This window comes from Lithobates pipiens, unplaced genomic scaffold (genome assembly GCF_037356315.1).
Source record: "Lithobates pipiens isolate NorthernLeopardFrog02 unplaced genomic scaffold, aLitPip1_a1.2 Scaffold_3, whole genome shotgun sequence".
Lineage (NCBI taxonomy): Eukaryota > Metazoa > Chordata > Amphibia > Anura > Ranidae > Lithobates > Lithobates pipiens.
This window is the reverse complement of record NW_027507790.1, coordinates 192,644,341-192,664,127: the sequence shown is the minus strand read 5'-3', so window position 1 is coordinate 192,664,127 and position 19,787 is coordinate 192,644,341. Positions and strand designations below refer to the sequence as shown.

The 19,787-nt window shown below is 42.7% G+C and overlaps 1 protein-coding gene across 6 annotated transcripts in view; it reads right to left on the bottom strand.

Moving 5' to 3' along the window:
- The window catches only part of MAST4 (microtubule associated serine/threonine kinase family member 4), an 831,319-nt gene that overhangs the window by 108,120 nt on the left and 703,412 nt on the right, over positions 1–19,787 (bottom strand). For all 6 annotated transcript variants that reach the window (XM_077462654.1, XM_077462655.1, XM_077462658.1 and 3 more), the window contains 2 exons: positions 4,882–5,036; positions 3,316–3,391 (listed from right to left, as the gene is read on the bottom strand). In XM_077462654.1, the coding sequence (XP_077318780.1) occupies positions 3,316–3,391; positions 4,882–5,036 (231 nt within the window). The remainder of the gene's footprint in view (positions 1–3,315; positions 3,392–4,881; positions 5,037–19,787) is intronic.

Genomic DNA, 19,787 nt, shown 5'->3' with positions numbered 1-19,787 from the left:
GTGGCAAGTGATGTGGCAAGTGGACAATCCACTTGTGGCAGGTGACGTGGCAGGGGACGTGGCAAGGGACGTGGCAAGTGGACAATCCACAACTTGTGGCAGGTGATGTGGCAAGTGATGTGGCAAGTGGACAATCCACTTGTGGCAGGTGACGTTGCAGGGGACGTGGCAAGGGACGTGGCAAGGGACGTGGCAAGTGGACAATCCACAACTTGTGGCAGGTGACGTGGCAGGTGATGTGGCAAGTGATGTGGCAGGTGATGTGGCAGGTGGACAATCCACATCTTGTGGCAAGTGACGTGGCAACTGACGTGGCAAGTGACGTGGCAAGTGGACAATCAAAAACTTGTGGCAGGTGACGTGGCAAGTGACGTGGCAGGTGACGTGGCAAGTGACGTGGCAAGTGGACAATCCACATCTCGTGGCAAGTGACGTGGCAGGTGATGTGGCAAGTGACGTGGCAAGTGGACAATCCACAACTTGTGGCAAGTGACGTGGCAGCTGACGTGGCAAGTGACGTGGCAAGTGGACAATCCAAAACTTGTGGCAGGTGACGTGGCAAGTGGACAATCCACAACTTGTGGCAAGTGACGTGGCAGCTGACGTGGCAAGTGACGTGGCAAGTGGACAATCCAAAACTTGTGGCAGGTGACGTGGCAAGTGGACAATCCACAGCTTGTGGCAAGTGACATGGCAGGTGGCAAGTGATGTGGAAAGTGGACAATCCACAACTTGTGACAGGTGACGTGGCAAGTGATGTGGCAGGTGATGTGGCAAGTCACGTGGCAAGTGGAAATCCACAACTTGTGGCAGGTGATGTGGCTGGTGACGTGGCAAGTGGACAATCCACAACTTGTGGCAGGTGGCATGGCAGGTGACATGGAAAGTGGACAATCCACATCTTGTGGCAAGTGACGTGGCAGGTGATGTGGCAAGTGACGTGGCAAGTGGACAATCCACAACTTGTGGCAGGTGATGTGGCAAGTGACGTGGCAGGTGATGTGGACAATCCCTAACTTGTGGCAGGTGACGTGGCAAGTGACGTGGCAAGTGGACAATCCACAACTTGTGGCAGGTGACGTGGCAGGTGACGTGGCAAGGAGACAATCCACTTGTGGCAGGTGACATGGCAGGGGACGTGGCAAGGGACGTGGCAAGTGGACAATCCACAACTTGTGCCAGGTGATGTGGCAAGTGATGTGGCAAGTGGACAATCCACTTGTGGCAAGTGACGTGGCAGGGGACGTGGCAAGGGACGTGGCAAGTGGACAATCCACAACTTGTGGCAGGTGATGTGGCAAGTGACGTGGCAGGTGATGTGGCAAGTCACGTGGCAAGTGGACAATCCACAACTTGTGGCAGGTGATGTGGCTGGTGACGTGGCAAGTGGACAATCCACAACTTGTGGCAGGTGGCATGGCAGGTGACATGGAAAGTGGACAATCCACATCTTGTGGCAAGTGACGTGGCAGGTGATGTGGCAAGTGACGTGGCAAGTGGACAATCCACAACTTGTGGCAGGTGATGTGGCAAGTGACATGGCAGGTGATGTGGACAATCCCCAACTTGTGGCAGGTGACGTGGCAAGTGACGTGGCAAGTGGACAATCCACAACTTGTGGCAGGTGACGTGGCAGGTGACGTGGCAAGTGGACAATCCACAACTTGTGGCAGGTGACGTGGCAAGTGACGTGGCAGGTGATGTGGCAAGTGACGTGGCAAGTAGACAATCCACAACTTGTGGCAGGTGATGTGGCAAGTGACGTGGCAGGTGATGTGGCAAGTCACGTGGCAAGTGGACAATCCACAACTTGTGGCAGGTGATGTGGCTGGTGACGTGGCAAGTGGACAATCCACAGCTTGTGGCAGGTGGCATGGCAGATGACGTGGAAAGTGGACAATCCACATCTCGTGGCAAGTGACGTGGCAGGTGATGTGGCAAGTGACGTGGCAAGTGGACAATCCACAACTTGTGGCAGGTGATGTGGCAAGTGGACAATCCCCAACTTGTGGCAAGTGACGTGGCAAGTGACGTGGCAAGTGGACAATCCAAAACTTGTGGCAGGTGACGTGGCAAGTGACGTGGCAGGTGATGTGGCAAGTCACGTGGCAAGTGGACAATCCACAACTTGTGGCAGGTGACGTGGCAAGTGACGTGGCAGGTGATGTGGCAAGGGACGTGGCAAGTAGACAATCCACAACTTGTGGCAGGTGATGTGGCAAGTGACGTGGCAGGTGATGTGGCAAGTCACGTGGCAAGTGGACAATCCACAACTTGTGGCAGGTGATGTGGCTGGTGACATGGCAAGTGGACAATCCACAGCTTGTGGCAGGTGGCATGGCAGATGACGTGGAAAGTGGACAATCCACATCTCGTGGCAAGTGACGTGGCAGGTGATGTGGCAAGTGACGTGGCAAGTTGACAATCCACAACTTGTGGCAGGTGATGTGGCAAGTGGACAATCCCCAACTTGTGGCAAGTGACGTGGCAAGTGACGTGGCAAGTGGACAATCCAAAACTTGTGGCAGGTGACGTGGCAAGTGACGTGGCAGGTGATGTGGCAAGTCACGTGGCAAGTGGACAATCCACAACTTGTGGCAGGTGACGTGGCAGTTGGACAATCCACAACTTGTGGCAGATGACATGGCAAGTGACGTGGCAGGTGATGTGGCAAGTCACGTGGCAAGTGGACAATCCACAACTTGTGGCAGGTGCCGTGGCAAGTGACACGCTAAATACAAGTACACTGCAGCTCTCACAGCTGCTGCTACTCACTCTGGTCTCACAAAATTGCTGAAATAGTTAATTTTTGAGCTGGGGAGGGTCTATGATGTTAGCTTAACTAAACGCTTCTAGACGCAAACGCGGTAAAACGCGGTAAAACGCCGCTAAATCGCGGTAAAAATCGCGGCAAAACGCGCGTTTCTAAACGCCGGTTTCAACATGTGTCCAGCAGCGTTTGCATCTGCGTCTCGTGTGCATGAAGCCTTACATGTTGTGCCCCTGCGTGTGTGAATAGTTGTAACGCTGTTCAGTTTTTTTACAATAAAAACTATTGTACCAGAAAAGGATTTTTTGTGAACTGCACTCAGCAAAATACAGAAGACACCACTGTAGAAGGTATACCCCGAGGATAAATAAAAAAATTAACGTGCATAATTTATATTTGAAGATGGTTTTTATTCTGTACCCTGCCTGTTCACCAAGGGTCACTGGTGATCCTTTTAAGGATACAAAGGGGCCATAGAACGATAGCTTAAAACCACTGCTTTAGAGTAAGCCATTGGGCCAAGTTAGTGCATTACACAGGATTACCTTAGGGAACCGTTCTTTGTACACATGATTCATCATGATGATTTCATGGTCCCAGCATGCAGGTGTACGTCCAGGGCTGCCAAGAAAAGACAAATCACAGGTCAATACAACTTCTAAGCAGGGATTTTGCATGAACAAAGAATGGAGAAATGTAGGTGTGGCTCACAGTAACCACCCAGTTAACAGAAATCCTTTATTATTCTGACATCTCCGAATTGCTGAATGCTACTCTATAATTCCTGGATAGTGGGCATTTCTGCTTGTACAATTGTCCTGAATAAAATGTCAAGTATTAAATGCATATATCTACACACACAGGGAATATACAATTCTCCTACTGCTAAATATTTGTAGACTTTTCTAAACTGTGTGGCTTTATGATCATCATACTGATTAATAAAAGCCGTACCTTATGGCAATCAAAAAGTATATAGATCTGAGGTGTACAGTTATTCAGAGCAACCATTGACATTAACCTTCATGTGTTTGACTACCTTCAACAAAATAGTATATACTGTACAAGTATTTAGATCTTTCCTCTGACTTCTCTAGCTGCAGGCTTGTATGTGATCAATGATTTAGAAAGTATCATTGCCTAGAGACAGTGAGGAGACTAGTATTTTTTTTATAGAAGGTGGTGAGAATTGGCAGCCTACTAAATAAACCCTATACTGGTCTTAATTTTGATTGGTTATTGTAATTAACAGAACATCTCAAGATACTCTTCTCATATTGCCATGATGGAAGTGGGAGTGGGTATCTGTGAAAACCTGTTAACTGGTTCCCCCTTCCAAAAAAAGAAAAGAAAAAAAAAGCCAATTATTTAAGGGGGGCAGAATGAGCACAACATCCCCTTTTTGGTGAAGTTCTGCTTTAAGATAAAATAGTTAGGTTAGAGAACAAAAAGGATGAGCACAGAAAGACCACAGGCTTGACGAGAGAAGAACCAGGGGGAGAAAAAAAAAAAAAAAAGATTGCAGGCAAGGGCAGTGTTAACTATTTTTCTTCACTCTGGATTAATCATTTATGTTACAGCACATTGACTTTAGAGTGGGGAGGGCAGCACACCATAGGACCTTCTGATGTGAAGTTTAAGAGGACTGAGGCTGGTTCTCAGTGGCTAAATCTCACTATCAGAATCATGCCAAAAGATAGTAGGAAAACGAACTCCCCAGCATCCACCAAAATCTGAACTGTGACCAAAGGGTAGATTTTGCCTTGATAAAACCCCCACTGACGGAGGTGATTGTTTGGCGAATACTGACAATAAAGTAGTCAGGATTTTTAAATTTAAAATAGAAGCCATTAGTTCGGCTTAATGGCTTGGAACACCCATGTTTTTCAATAACAAACCTAATAAGAGTCACATTACTAGCATACAATGGCTTGCATGTGGTGTATTTCTTCATGAAAATGTAGATTTTTTTTTCCCAGTCAGCCATAAAAATTATGCAGGCACTTTCTATACACAGGTTGATTATTTTAAGATCACATTTCATGTTTGGTACAAGAGTAAATGTAATTCCGATTGATTTTTTTTCTCTCTGACAGCGGCAGACAACACACCTGAGACTCCTAGAGCGAGGTCGCAGCGGAGTGTTCCGGCATCTTTCATCGCTGGCAATGCTCTCTGTGCAGAAATGTTTGGACAGAAAATGGAGTTCATCAGGCGTTGGTTGATACGGTAACTGGTGCAGCTTCTCCTGGGAGGAGCAGGACGACTGTGGAAACACAAGAAAGTATGGTCAATATATTTCACACTTTTTCCATTCAAAAAGGAGTAACTTACATTGTCCTTTAGATGGTAATTGTCAGATAGGGATGTCTTAAGTTTTAACTGTAGACAAACTTTCCCGCCAATAAAAAATATAGTTGGCCTCTGGGTTCAAAGAGTACACACTTCTTATATTTCCATATATTTACTGCATTAGCACTACATAAGTTGTTTTTGTAGCATGGCATGCATGCACACTAACAATTAGAAGCCCATTCTCACCTTGCTGCTGTTTCTGTTTCAATATGTTTATTGTAGTTTTCAGGTAAAACATAAGCTCTGGATTTGCCCACACAGGGGCTATATGAAAGCAGGCACATGTAAGCATTATGGATTGTCAAAACAACAAAATTCTAACCAAAGCTAAGGAGGACCATTAGAGCAAATATCCCCATCATCGCTAGGCTGTGGTCTAAGGGGCAACAGTCCCCATCAAAATAGGTCAATTAGGAAGAAAAAGGGAAAACTAGGCATGGGAAAGGGAAATGGAGGGAAAAGAAAAAAGGGAGAGAAGGACCAAGGGGTAAAAAGGCACCACGGACTCGGGATCAGCGTAGGCAAAAATTATAAAACAACCATAGCAAGTCGGAGGCAGAGATGGAAAGGAATAGCCCCCCTAAGTTCACAAACGTTAAGGAACTTGGAATGCGAGTCCTTCAGAATAATCTGCACATTAACCATCATGGCAGTCATCCGGGTTTTCACTCCTTGAAGAGCAAAAGATGCAGTCTTCCAGGCATGAGCAATGGTCCACTTAGCAGAAATAAAAAGGCACGTAGTCAATTTCGGCTGAGGTGCAAAAAGGCCCGGTACAGGGCAATGTAAGAGAGCCAGCCTACATCTACAAGCCAAAAACCCTTAACCAAAATCCTGTCAACTGCGGGCATGACCACTAGATGTGCAGACGTCCCCATGCTGACCACAATTCCAGAAACATCTGTCGATCTTCATGTTTTTTCAACCAAGATATATCTTATTAGTGACCCTTTATTATCTATGCTACCATGTCCAAACCAAATGTGCAACATTGAGGTTTGATGGCGTTCTGTAAGCCCACCTTTAACAGCACAAAGCATGCACTGAGTGTCCAAAGGCTATCTCTAACCCTTTTTGTTTTGCTGCAAGTTTGAATAAATCCTTACTGAAGTAATATTTATCAAGATAAAGGAAGCATGACCCATAAGGACCACAATAGGATGCACCACATTCTCCTCCTCGACCCTATTAATCAGTGGAGACAATCTTGTCTTTTTTTCTACAGATAAGAGTGGAAAAAGGGATTCTGAAGATTTAACTGAAAGCCTAAATTTAAATAGCATGAATATGTTCAAAAATCAGAAGTATTCTTAAGGCAAGCAATTCTTGAATTTGGCATAATGCTGGCAAAAACGGTACTGGTATGGGAGCCTGTAGGTATCATCGTAGCATATAAATGTGCAGTAGGATTGCTTTTTCTATCTATTTAACTCAGGTGATCTTGGAACTCTAAAATATAAAAGGGAAGGTTGTTAGCAGGCCTGGGAAAAATTCCCTTCTTGCCTTTATATATAGAGGGCCCTACATGCAACAAGACAATGTGGACATTAATGTTCAGCCAATGTAAATAATATACTCCAGGAAAATGAGCAGGTTTGAAAAAATGATGTAATAAATGTTCTTCAGCTGTCATTGAAGACTACAAAAATTAGCACCAATCACCATCAAAGACAGTTTGTTGTTTATATGGCTGCATCTGTCTCCAGTGTAAGAGAATCATGTCTACAAAGCACAAATGTCTGTTTCAGATTGTAGAAATCTCTCTTAAATGTCAGGCCAGAAGGTTAGTTGAAGGAGAATATAAAATGGATGATATCAGCAATGTGGTTATTCTTTATTTTTTGTTGACAGGCAAAATGAAATTGGACAATGACAAGTCATTACCGACTGGCTCTCTACAGAATACACAAATATCTCCTCTCACTGAAAAGAGTTTGTGATCCAACGTGAACTAAAAGGTCAAAAATAACTACGGAGCCTTCACATAGGAAATGTTCTTATACCTTTGTGCATATTCACAGTTTTATATTTCTGTTCCAGCTATAAACACAGTACATTGTCCTGATTTACAGACAGTTGCATGGGATAATTTAACTTGATATATGTTTGGGGGTTACCTGCTCTCAGTGGATATCAAGCAAGGAAGGAATGTAAATTACTTGTCTTTTTTTTTTTATAAAACATAGACAGAACTGAAAGGTTGACAGGACCTCATTCTGTGACATCCATACTTAGTGACCATGCTGTGACAAAGCACCACACCTTTGTAACTGTTGAGGTAAAGTCACCCACCCACATATATAATCATGTTGCAAAATAAACTGACATTTTCAGGGCTGTTACACAACTACCCTGCAGGCGGAAAAGAAACCTGACCTCTATGACACATGGCTATATCAACTAAACTACAACAACATGCTACATATGTGACCTGACCATGTACTATGATGCTGCAAGACACGCTCTCAGGACAGAAGTGGCCAGCCCATTACCGCACACTGTTGCATTTCTCCAGGGTCAGTAACTACAGGTATTTTGTCTATAGCACCACTATCTGCATCTTTTAGATGTAATACAACTTTATGGCATCTTTCACATGGGCCTCCTGTATTTGGGGTTAAAGTCTGGGCTCTGACTAGGCCATGCACCTTGTTTTCCTTGAACTACTTTGTGATCGTTTTTGCTGTGCGTTTTGGGTCAGTCATGTCAACTTTCTGGCAGAGGGCGGCAGATTTTCCTCAAGAATTTGACGGTATTTGCCTCATCTATTTTTGCTTCTATCCTGACAAGTGCTCCAGTTTCTGCTACAGAGAAACACCCCCGTACCAGGATATTATCACCTCCATGCTTTACTGTAGGAATGGTGTTATTTGGATGGGAAGCTGTTTTGGAGCCATATTGTTTGGTGTTGAGGCCAAATAATAAAATTTTAGTCTCATCTGACCATAACACCGTTTTCCATGTTGCCTCAGAATCTTCAAGGCAAAGCTCAGTCATGACTGCATATGGCCTTTCTTGAGGAGTGGCTTTTTTCTTGCAAGCATCCCATACAAATGACATATGTGGAGAATTTGTGACATTGTTGTCACATGCACACACAATGACCACTCTTTGTCCTGATCCTAGGAGGGTCTGTGTTGTCCCAAATACCTTTCACTTTTTAAGAATAGACGTCACTGTGCTTCTAGTCATTGACAAAGCGTTTGAATTTTTTTTTTTTTTTTTATCCATCTCCTAACCACAACCTTGGCTGTTGCCTGTCCATAACTTTATCCCAGAGATATTTTGACAGTGCCTTGCTACCCATAGTTGATTGTTTGCTTCAGTTGCTCTAACAGAGACTGAAATGCTCCAGGAAAGCTTTTTTATGCTGAGCTAACCAAAATGTCCACAGCTGAAAGTTATAAGGTCTTGTGCGCCATTGTCGAAGGTGATAAGCTACACCTGATTGAGTAATTTTTAGTAGGGGTGATCTTTTTTTTTTTTTTTTTTTTTTCACATGTTGGTGTTATATCTTTTACTTGGATGTTATAAGTTGCACTGAGTAAATACAGCTGGATAAAACAAAAGCTGTGTGTCTTCATTTCAGGTTACAAAGCAACATGTGATTATTTTAACCACTTGCCAACCATATACTGTACATATACACTGGCAAGGCAGCACTCTTGAGCAGGATCATGTACCCAGTACATGATCCTGCACTTCTGGGTCTGGGGCCAGTACCCGCCAATCGTTAGGCAGAGAGCCAGAATGGCGATCTGCCTATATAAACAAGGCAGATTGTTGTTGTGTCAGTAGGTAAGGCTTTGATCCAAAGCAGGAACATGGATCTTTGCCTTCCTATAGTAAAAGCATCTCCCACACACTGACAAAACACGTTAAGAACACATTTAACCCATCAATTGCCCCGGATGTTAACCCCTTCCCTGCCAGTGTCATTATTATAGTGACAGTGCATATTTTTTTATATATTAATATATATAGAATTTCACGCAAAAGTAAAAAAAATAAAAAACTTTAAAATAATGGAATGCCTAGAAGGATGAGAGTTCTCACAGAAGAGAAAAAAAAAAAAAAAAACTCTCATCCTTCTAGGCATTACATTTTTTTTATTTTTTTCCCTTCTCTGAGAACTCTCATCCTTCTAGACATTACATTATTTTTATTTTTTTTTCCATGAAAAAAATTTTTATTAGAGATTTTCGAGATAAAAACAACAAAGAGGCAAAACCGATACAGAAATGTACAGTATACAATAAATGAACCGGTGACGTGTGTAATCCTACTCTAATACAGGATAAATCTGACTGAGCATGTGTTACAAGCAGGTTTTAACAATATTCCAGCAACTGGCTGTAACTCCGCTGAATGATGGTGTTTACTACAAAGCAGAAAGCGTGTGGTTGTTGGGCCCTGTCTTCCACAGTAAGGGAAGGAAGATCAATCACCCTTATTCGGCGGAAGCTGACCTGCAATGTCTGTGAGCTGGTTCGCTGCATCTGAGATCTGAGGTCCTGAGCATGAGAATGTTGTCACCTGTCATTGACAGGTTCGAATGATAAGGAGATGTATCGGTCGTTCAAGGTGGGTCAGTCTTGGGGGGAGGGGGGGGGGGGTCGGTCGTCTACGAGGGGGGAGGGGTGGGTATACTAGGGACAGTGACGAGGGAAGAGGTGTTGGGGAGGGTCAGGTGACTAGCAGGGGTAGGGGAGGTAGGGGAGGGCGGGAGTAGTCCAGAGGCGTCACCTTCTCGGCCCCCCCACATCAGGGGAAGGTTTGCCTCGGGGACCCCCGTCCTGCAGGAGTCCCCTCTGGGGCCTTGTAAAAGGTGTTTCGAGGTTCTCAATGGTAGAGCCGGAATATAGTCTATCAGGGAGAAGTCAAATATAACAATGTTACTATTTGTGTTACTATTTATCGTCCATCAGAACCATTAGGGGTAGTAAGGCTCATCAGGGAGGAGTATCTTTCCGTAGTTCGAAAGTGAGACCAGCAAGCCCACGTCTGCGCAAATTTAGACATTACATTATTTAAAAAAAAAATTTTTTTTTCACTTTTGCGTGAAATTCTATATATATTAATCTTGGTGTTATTGTGTACGCTTCCATTTTGCAGCACTTGTGAACACGCACACTATTTTTATACACATATTCAGTTCCCCCTTTCCATTTACTCCTAAGTAGCGCAAAGGCCTATAACACTACCAGCGCATATTTTTTGCACTGATCACTGTATTAATGTCAATGTTCCCCAAAAAGTGTCAAAAGTGTCAGGTGTCCGATTTGTCCGCCGCAATATCGCAGTCCCGCTATAAGCTGCTGATTAACACCATTACTATTAAAAATAAAAATCCCCCAAAAATATCCCATAGTGTGTAGATGTGATAACTTTTGCGTAAATCAATAATTTTATACCAAAAATGTATGTAGCAGAATACATATTGGCCTAAATTTATGAAGAAAGTTTTACATTTTTTATTGGATATGTTTTATAACAGAAAGTAAAAAATATAGTTTTTTTTCCAAAATTGTCAGTCTTTTTTTTGTTTCTAGCGCAAAAAATAAAAACAGCAGTGGCGATACCACCAAAAGAAATCTCTATTTGTGGAGGAAAAAAAAAAAAGGACATCAATTTTATTTTGGTAACGCGGATCGCCAAAAAAATGGCCTGGTCATTAAGCGGTAAAATCTTCCGTAAGTAAAGGGGTTAAAAGGGAGTTGATTCTTTTCTATACCCATTGTATAAATCAAACGTTATACTTCCCAGGTTAAGGTCAGGTTTTTCCTGTGTTTAACTGTACATGTCCCCAGGTGGTACATAGGTTTCTAAACTCTAGCTAAACTGAATGCTCCTGAATGCAAGTAAATGTGCAAGAAGAATTATGCTATTTAAAAATCATTACTTTCATTTTTTTTTATTTTTTTTTTATTAAAAATGTCCAATAAATGCGTATAAGCACATCCCATGTGAATGAGGCCTATAAGTGCCCTTGTATCGCAAAGTAGAACTTTAGCTTACCCTAAGTAAGAAGTGTAATAAGTGATCAGATGTTACTGAGCACCCAATTTCAGACAAAAATAAAGTCTTAAACATTGCTAGGACAGGCTCCCTCTATCCTGCTTACCTTCTCACATTCAATGCAAGACTAATCGTTCTGCATTGTACATGATGATATTGAAAGACTGCCCACAATCTGAAGCATCAGGCAGAAGAGGACAGCACCAAAGTTAGGAAAAGGTTTAACGTACCGGACCTTCAGAGCTCTTACTGTAAAAGAGGGCATGTGCGGGAGTGACGTCTTTGCAGCTCCGGCCCCTTATGTAGCCTGAGGCCGTGAACCCAGAAGGAAGACTAGGTGAAGATGGAAGCCCTGTCCAATGTGACAGCATGCTGCTGGAGGACTTCATTTTAAGGCAAGTCTCACATAATGTGCTAGTATGCAATGCATACCAGCACAATTTGACATCGCCTTGTAGGGGATTATTTTTTTTTAGGCTGTGGTTAAGAAGTTGAAAAATAACGGAAGGATCAACAATAAAAAACGAAAGCAGCTCACAGGAGACTCGATTTTCTTTCCTTCCACCAGGGGTGGACAGAAAGAAAAATTGCTGGATTCCCCCATAAATACAGTCAACGTTTATGGGGGAATGGCTCCCACAGAGCTATTGTGTTCAGCCAGCAGGGGGGTCCAGGGAGCCTTGCCAACTGGCAGAACACAATGATTACTGCCAATGACTATAACTACTGCCATTAATTGCATGTAAAAAAATTGACAGGCTGGTTGTACCCAAGTTGATCGATGGATTAACTTGGGTACAATGAGCCTACCCAAACATGGATTGAATCTCGAACTTTGATCCCTGTATGGCCGGTTAAAATTACAGGAACTGATGTGAAAGTACAATAAATGCTGTATGTAAAGCGCTGCATAAATTGACAGCGCTATACAAGTACCAATAAATATATGATATGTCATTTTTGATTTTGCCTTTAGTACCACTTCAGGAAATGGGCCATAATCTTTACTCAAATACAAACTTTATCCAGACCTTCTATTCACAATCAGGTTTGTCAGATTAAAAAAAAAAGATCCAGAGCAAAACTGATATAAATACAGTGAACATCTTCCCGAGTGAGTTACTTCCACAGCACACTGACGTGTCCCCCCTGCATTTCTATGAATGCTGCTGTGGATGATTTTATATTGTTGGATAAGATGGGAGTCTCAGATACATGGATTTTGCCCCACTTCATTATCTTGGAAGCCTAGCATACCAGTGATTGAACCAGATCACATTGTGTTTGGGTCATGTTTATTAGAAACCTTCCTCTGATCGGTGCCAGGGTTCATTGGAGGGGAGCAGGCTACCTCTGATTGCTTATATATTACTGGCAGACTCTTTGCCTCTACATCAAATATTTTATGACTATATAGGCAGCATGTGTTGACAGTTTCTGATTAGCTACACTATTTGATTGTCAGAAACAAATCTCCTTTGTACGTTATCAGGACATCTCAAGGATCTGATGTCCTTGGGATTGAAGAGGGCAGGAGAATGGTAAAAGATGAGGACACACTGCAGAAGGCATCTTACGTAACCTTAGTATATGGGAAGTCAAACAAGATGAACAGAGGAAAACAACAGTCAGCAACAAACTTGCATCCACAATTATTGGAAGAGACCTTGATAACATGGAAGGGGCTTATAAAGCCAGATGGCTGGAATGTGAATTTAGGTCTTAGGTACATACTAGCAATGCTTCGCTACTACAAGGGAGAGCATAACCACTAAACCTGCAGAGATTTTGAGGCTTTCTAAAAAATCCTTCTAATTAAGACCCATAAAAAGAAGAGCAGACTTAAGTAATGACTGTTTTCTGTGGCAGTCCTGTAAGTGTATGCCTTAATTATTGGCTTTTAAAAGGTACACCCTCAGTCAAAACAAGGATTTAAACTAGATGTGAACTCTAAAGCCCCATATACACTATCAGATTTTCTGCAGATTTTTCCTTCAGATTTACCAAAACCATATAATATGAGGTCAAACCTTAGGAGTTTCAATTTGTATGCAATCAGGCAGGCCCTTGCACTACATGGTTTTGGTAAATCTGAATGAAAAAATCAGCAGAAAATCTGATAGTGTGAAAGGGGCCTTAAAGTGGTGTTGCACAGGAAAAAAAATAAAAATCATTAGAATTCCTAAAAAAAAAAACATTTAGACTTTTTTTAACTCACCTCTAAATGCCTGTTGCTAGGGGGTCCTTCAGTCTGCCTCCTTCAGTGCCTGGGCTGGTGACATCACTTCCCCTCGGCATAGGAAGGGCTCAGCTCTGCCCCCTCCCTCCTGTAAGTCATCTGGGACATGTGACAGGTCCGAGATGACTGCGCGGCCAATCACGGCACGCAGCGCTGCACGCGCATGCGCAGTGGGTGCCCGGCTGTGGGTGCCCACAGTTGCAATGCCGGAGGGGGGGACGAGCGGGGCTTCGATCCCCCGCATCGCTGGACCCTGGAACAGGTAAATGTCCAATTATTAAAAGTCAGCAGCTGCAGTATTTGTAGCTGCTGACTTAATTTTTTTTATGGAAACTCCTCTAAGAAATGTATTACTAAAACATAGTGGCGTCCATTTAAAAAGCAGTGAAATCTATTCACTGCTTCATTCTCCAGCATTCACAGAGGAGATCTTTGTCAGTATGCCTGTTTATGAAGCAGATTAGATGGCTTCACTTTTGAAGGAGTAAAGCGATCTAGAAACGCTTCCAACAGTGGAGAACGGCCCCTGACACTGGACTCTCGTGAGACTTTACGAGATTACAGTACCAGAAATTCACAGAAATACAGAGATGTCAGTTTATTAAGCAGTGATAAATTATCACCGCTCAGTACACTGACAGACGGCATGGTTAATGTTAATAAAATAATGAGTCTCCCTACATGAGATAGATTTGTACATATATATATGCACACACACACAAATATGACAGGGGGACATGGTTACAGTGTTGGGGGGGTCTGAACGAGGTATAAAGAAGTTAAAAATCTTCCTCCTTCCCCCTCAGATCCTCCCTCCTTCTCTCTTCAGTAGGCTTGTGCAATTCATTTCGTAACAAATCAAAATTCGGCCAAAAAAATAATGAATTACAACGAATACGAAAGAAATTATAGCGGATATAACAAATGAATGCGACACGATTCGGTAATTCCTTAAAGATCTAATGAAACAAAAGGTCAGCTCAAATTAAATCTTATAGTCCAATCAGCTGATTAATTTTGTGCTGGAGGTTGGATTATGGCAAAGCGCATGCCTGAGAACTGAGTGAGAAGGGTGTTGTATTGTATTTGAGCCGAGGAGAAGAGACGTTGTCATTGTGTGTGTTAAAAGATTCAATAAACAAACGACTTTCCAAACTACGTTATCACAAATATATATACATACATAAATATCGAATTTCAACGAATACGAACAAAATTATAGCATATAACGAATAAATTCGACATGATTTGAGATTCAGTATAACAAATATCGACACTCTAGGAATAGTAACAAATTATTCAAAAACGTATTAACGTAACATAACGAATATAACAGAACGAAATGATGTATTTTACGAATGGCAACGAACCGAAACTAAACAAAATTTTTCGTTGTGCATAAGTCTATTCTTCACTCCACGATTCTCCACTTCTGAACTGGTGAATCGGGGAGTGTGAATTGTGACACAGATCGCCAGTGAAGCACTGAGATCACAGCTTCATAAACTGGCCGTTACTGTGTCAGTCAATGAGGATTCTCAGTGTGCGGAGATCATGAGCGGGAGAACATGTTCAAACACTTCTCCCCCAATTATCTCTGTTTCATAAACTGATCACCAGCGATCCTCGGGGATCACCGCTGTTCACCGCTTCATAAACACACACCGGTGTATTCTAAGAAAGGCCATTTAAAAAAAATATATATCACTGCTTTAACCTGCCTATCCTACATTGCACATCAGTACTGCTGAATGCCTGTAGCCTCTCCCAGTCTACATGCACATGCTCCAGCAACTGCTGCACATCAAACATTCAGGGCAGGTTTCCTGATGGTGACTACAGTGGGCCAATCCTGTTCAATGTGCTTGCCAGTAGTAGTCTCCAATGGAGAGCCTGTGACAGAGGGACAACACAGGAAAACAATCCGGAGACGGGAACAGAATATTGACTACCCTATAACAGGAAATGTCTGCACAATGACCTACCTGTCAGAATCCCCAACTACTAGAATAATGAAAGCCACAGATTTTAAAATATTGAAAATTACTTTTTAAATTATATTAGCTGGTTAAAATGTATATGAGATTTTACGAATTAAGCATAGTTGGGAATGTCCTCGTTTGCTGCCAAAACAGCCCTGACCCAAACAGGCATGGACTTCAAAGCATGATCCACATGAATGGCAGAACATTGCCCAAAGCATTACACAGCCAGATCTTCTATTGTATCGGACTACACAGGTCAACCTTCACTCCTCAAGTGCATCAATAAGCACTGGCTACCCATGACCATGTTGTCTTTTCACCAGTTTTCCTTCCTTGGACCTCGCTTGGTGGGTCTTGTGTCCACTGCAGACTGGGGGACCTTCCCACAGTTGCAGTTTGGGAGATGCTCTAATCCAGTCATCTAGCCATTACACTTTGGCCCTTGGCAAAATCACTCAAATTCTTACACTTGCACATTTTGTCTGCTTTCAAAACATGAACTTCTGGGACTACATGTTCACTTGGTGTTAATATATCCCACCCACTTTCAGGTGCTATTGTATTAAGATATTCAATGTTATTCTCTTTACCTGTCAGTAGTCATGCCATAACTGACTGATTTATATCTACTTTAAAATCAACTAAATAGACAAAGCTTGCTTAGGTAACGTCCTACTAGTTATCTTTAACTTGGCTGTTGTGTTCCCGATTTTGTTATTGTTGCTGGTATTTTTGTCTTTTCTGAATATACTCGTATATCTGAGCATTTGAAAATGCAGACCCCCATGTGTTCTTTGGTTCAAGCACTGGGTGCTCTTTGACCATTGTAGCTTTGTCCATACACTGTATTATAATAGAGTGAGATTTTAAGCCCCTATGCGCAGGCACTAATTGAATTTTTTTTTGGCACATACCTTGCTATGCATCTTAATATACATATTTAAATTATTATTTTATTTATCTGCATTTTTAACCTTTGCCTGCAAAACTTTATATACAGTAAAACCCCCTCCATCGCGGGGGTTACGTTCTGGACCCACCTGCGAACAGTGAAAAACCACGAAATAGAAAGACCCTATTTAAATACACCCTAGGCATGTTTTGTTCATTTTCTAATAGCATTTAAAGGTCTTTAAACACACTTCTACGCAATAGAAACACATAAAAGATAGAGAGAGAGATCAAGAGGATTTTTAAAACACAAAAATATTTTGTTAACAGTATACTGTACAGTACAGTAAAAAACAAAGTACAGTATTGTATGTACTGTACTCAGCAGAAAAGAAGAGGACTATAAGCAGCAAATAAGAGCAGCTACTGTTCTTCTGAAGGCGCAGGTTCAGCATGCCCTTCATTAGGTGTAGGTGGGTCATCTTCTTGCTGCTCCAGAACCTCCACTTCTACATCAGAGGTGGCCGTGGAGGTACTTGGGGTGGATGTGGCCTTCTTCTGTTTTGTGAAGAACATATTATAGGCAGTTGCTGGGTGTGTTTCTTCTTTTGGGCGAGGAGGTTCTTGTACACCTGGGTGGCTCCATCAATGATGTTTTGGAACTGCAGTGAACGAACCTTGTCAGGATCCCACTCAGCTAACATCTGTTTCAGGTCATTGGCCGTACGCATGACCCTGCCAAGGCGCTCAATTGACAAGCCTTCATCATCTTCCTCCTCCTGTTCCTCCACTTCCTCCTCACTCGCTGACTTGGTGAGTTCTGTCAGATCCTCATCGGTTAGTGGAGCTGAATGGGTTTCAGTTAGGTCATTGACGTCGTCCTGGGTCATATCCTGAAAACCTTCACCTCCTAGAAACTTCGCCAGCCCGATTGCTTTGTCCACAGCTGAATTATGAACTTCATCAGGAGAGAACCCTTCATAATCATGAATAATTTCTGGCCAAAGCTTCTTCCAACAGGCATGCACAGTCTCCTCCATCTCCTTGAGGGCCTTTTGTATGTTCTCCAGACAGGTTACAATGGTGTAATTACGCCAGTAGTCCTTCAAATTTAAATTTTCATCATTGTTCATGGATTCGACGAGATGATTCAAGGAGTTGCGAGTGTACAGCGCCTTGAATGCTCGTATCACACCCTGGTCCACGGGCTGAATTAAAGAAGTGGTGTTGGGTGGAAGGAACTGAACTTACACTCCTTTATATGATAGATCCATGGCGTGGCCTCCTGCATCATACATCAGCAGAAGCACCTTAAAATCAATGCCAAGTTGGGCAAGGTAGACCTTGACGGCTGAGATGAAACAATTATGGAACCACTCAGTTGCGAGGATTTTAGTCATCCAAGCCTTGGTATTATGCATCCAATGGACTGGTAGCTGGTTCTTGTTTTTATGCTTCAGTGCTCTGGGGTTCTTGGCCTTGTAGATCAGGGCTGGCTTGATCATAAACCCAGCAGCATTTCCACACATAACCAAGGTTTCTCTGTCCTTATAAGCCTTGAATCCAGGGGCTCGGGCTTCCTCCTTCATGATGTAGGCCCGTTTGGGTATTCTCTTCCAAAACAAGCCAATCTCATCCATATTAAAGACTTGTTGGTACCCACCCTCCTCGATGATACTCTTGAAGGTCTCATTGGCGTACCTTGCAGCAGCTTCTTTGTCAGCAGATGCAGCTTCACCTTGCAATGAAACGCTCTTCAACTGATAGCGTTTCTGGAAGCGGTCAAACCATCCCTTGCTGGCAGAAAAATCTCCTGATGAAGATGTACTAGAAGGCTGATCAGGATTGTCGCTGTCTGACTGTTCGTCTGTGGCAGCGCTTCCTTCAGAGCCTCCTTGATTGGCAAAAGTGTCGTACAGCTTCTTTGCCTGAGTCCTGATGGTGTTACCATCCAATGTGATGCTTTTTTTTCTGCAATCTTGGATCCAAATGGCCAACGCGGTTTCCACCCTAACAATGTTTTTATTGCAGGAAGAAACAACTCTTTTTGCAGCTTGGTTGATGGACAGTGCAGCAGTTGCCCTGATATTCTTCTCATCCTTCTTGATGTAGCGAATCGTTGACTCATTCATACCATAATGGCGGGCTACAGCAGCATAACACTGTCCTTCCTTTATCATTTCAAGAAGTTTCACCTTCTCCAGAATCGTAGGGAACTTCCTCTTCTTTTTTGGCTCACCAGAAGCCGTAGCCTTTGATGATGGGCATTTGGGTGGCATCCTTGCGGCTATCCTTGCTTGTGGTTGGCAAAGTTACCGCCCCCTCTAACATCACCATGCTCAGAGCGCTCCACGAGCGAGGCATGCATTTCACTGCAGCCTCATTCTGATTCACTGTTACATAACCACGAAATGGCAAAATATTACCGCAATATCAGAATAACAGGTCCTAACTAAAATAGTGCGATATACCAGGACCGCAAAAACTGAACCTCGATAGAGTGGGGGTTTACAGTAGCATCATGAAATATGATTGTATTGTATATTAATGCTCTTCAATTGTCAGCATAGTAGAAGTCTCTGGCTAACAGTGCATGATTATGAGATTACAGAGACATTAAAAAAATGTATTTTAAAAAGCAATTTAACCTAACAAGTAAAAAAATCAGTGCACTCCTAAGTCAGCTCAGATCACCTTTATAAGGCGAATTATATTGTATTTTCACAGTCATATTTGTTATTATTGTATTATTTACATAAAATTTAATTATTTTGGGGGTTTTGTGTTTTTTTACATTCCACATTGCATGGGGGTCTAGGGGGTAAGAGTATAACTGCAGTGAAATAAATTATATTAGTTGCACAGAGAGTTTAAAGCTCGCATTGGTCGGAGCCGGTTGGTAGACATGCTTTCATTAGTCTTCTCAATCTGCGCAACTCTGAAGCCTCCAGCCCAAGAGTAAAAGGATAGCCAAACACTTGACATGAATTAGGCTTGGTTCACATGCCTGTGTCTTAGGATCCGATCCGACTTGGAGACCCAGAGTTGCAGGACATGTAAAATGCCATGCAGCTCTATGAGAGCCATTACAACTGACACTACTGAAGTCGCTGCCACTTCAGAAAAGGTTCCTGCACTACTTTGATATGACTGACACATTTTCAATGCCAGAAAGTCTAAACGTCTTCTTATCAAAGTCACTTCACGTCACGCTTGTGCAACTTGTCATGTAACTTTGGCCATCAAAGTTTCATGACAAGTCGTTCCCCATGTTTTCTAATGATAATCATTCATATATGCGCAACTTAAAGTTGCAGCAACTTCAGAGTAGTTCATCACTAGTTTGGCCGGAATTTCATGCAACTCAAGAGCCACAGACTTCAATGTTAACCCTCAAAAGTTGCATGAAAGACATACCTGAATGTTATACCATGCAACAGATGTCCATTATCACTGGTCAAAGCCGTATCCAATTTGAACCCATCCAAGTTGCGTCAAAGTTGCACTCCAAAGATGGTGGAACTTTGGA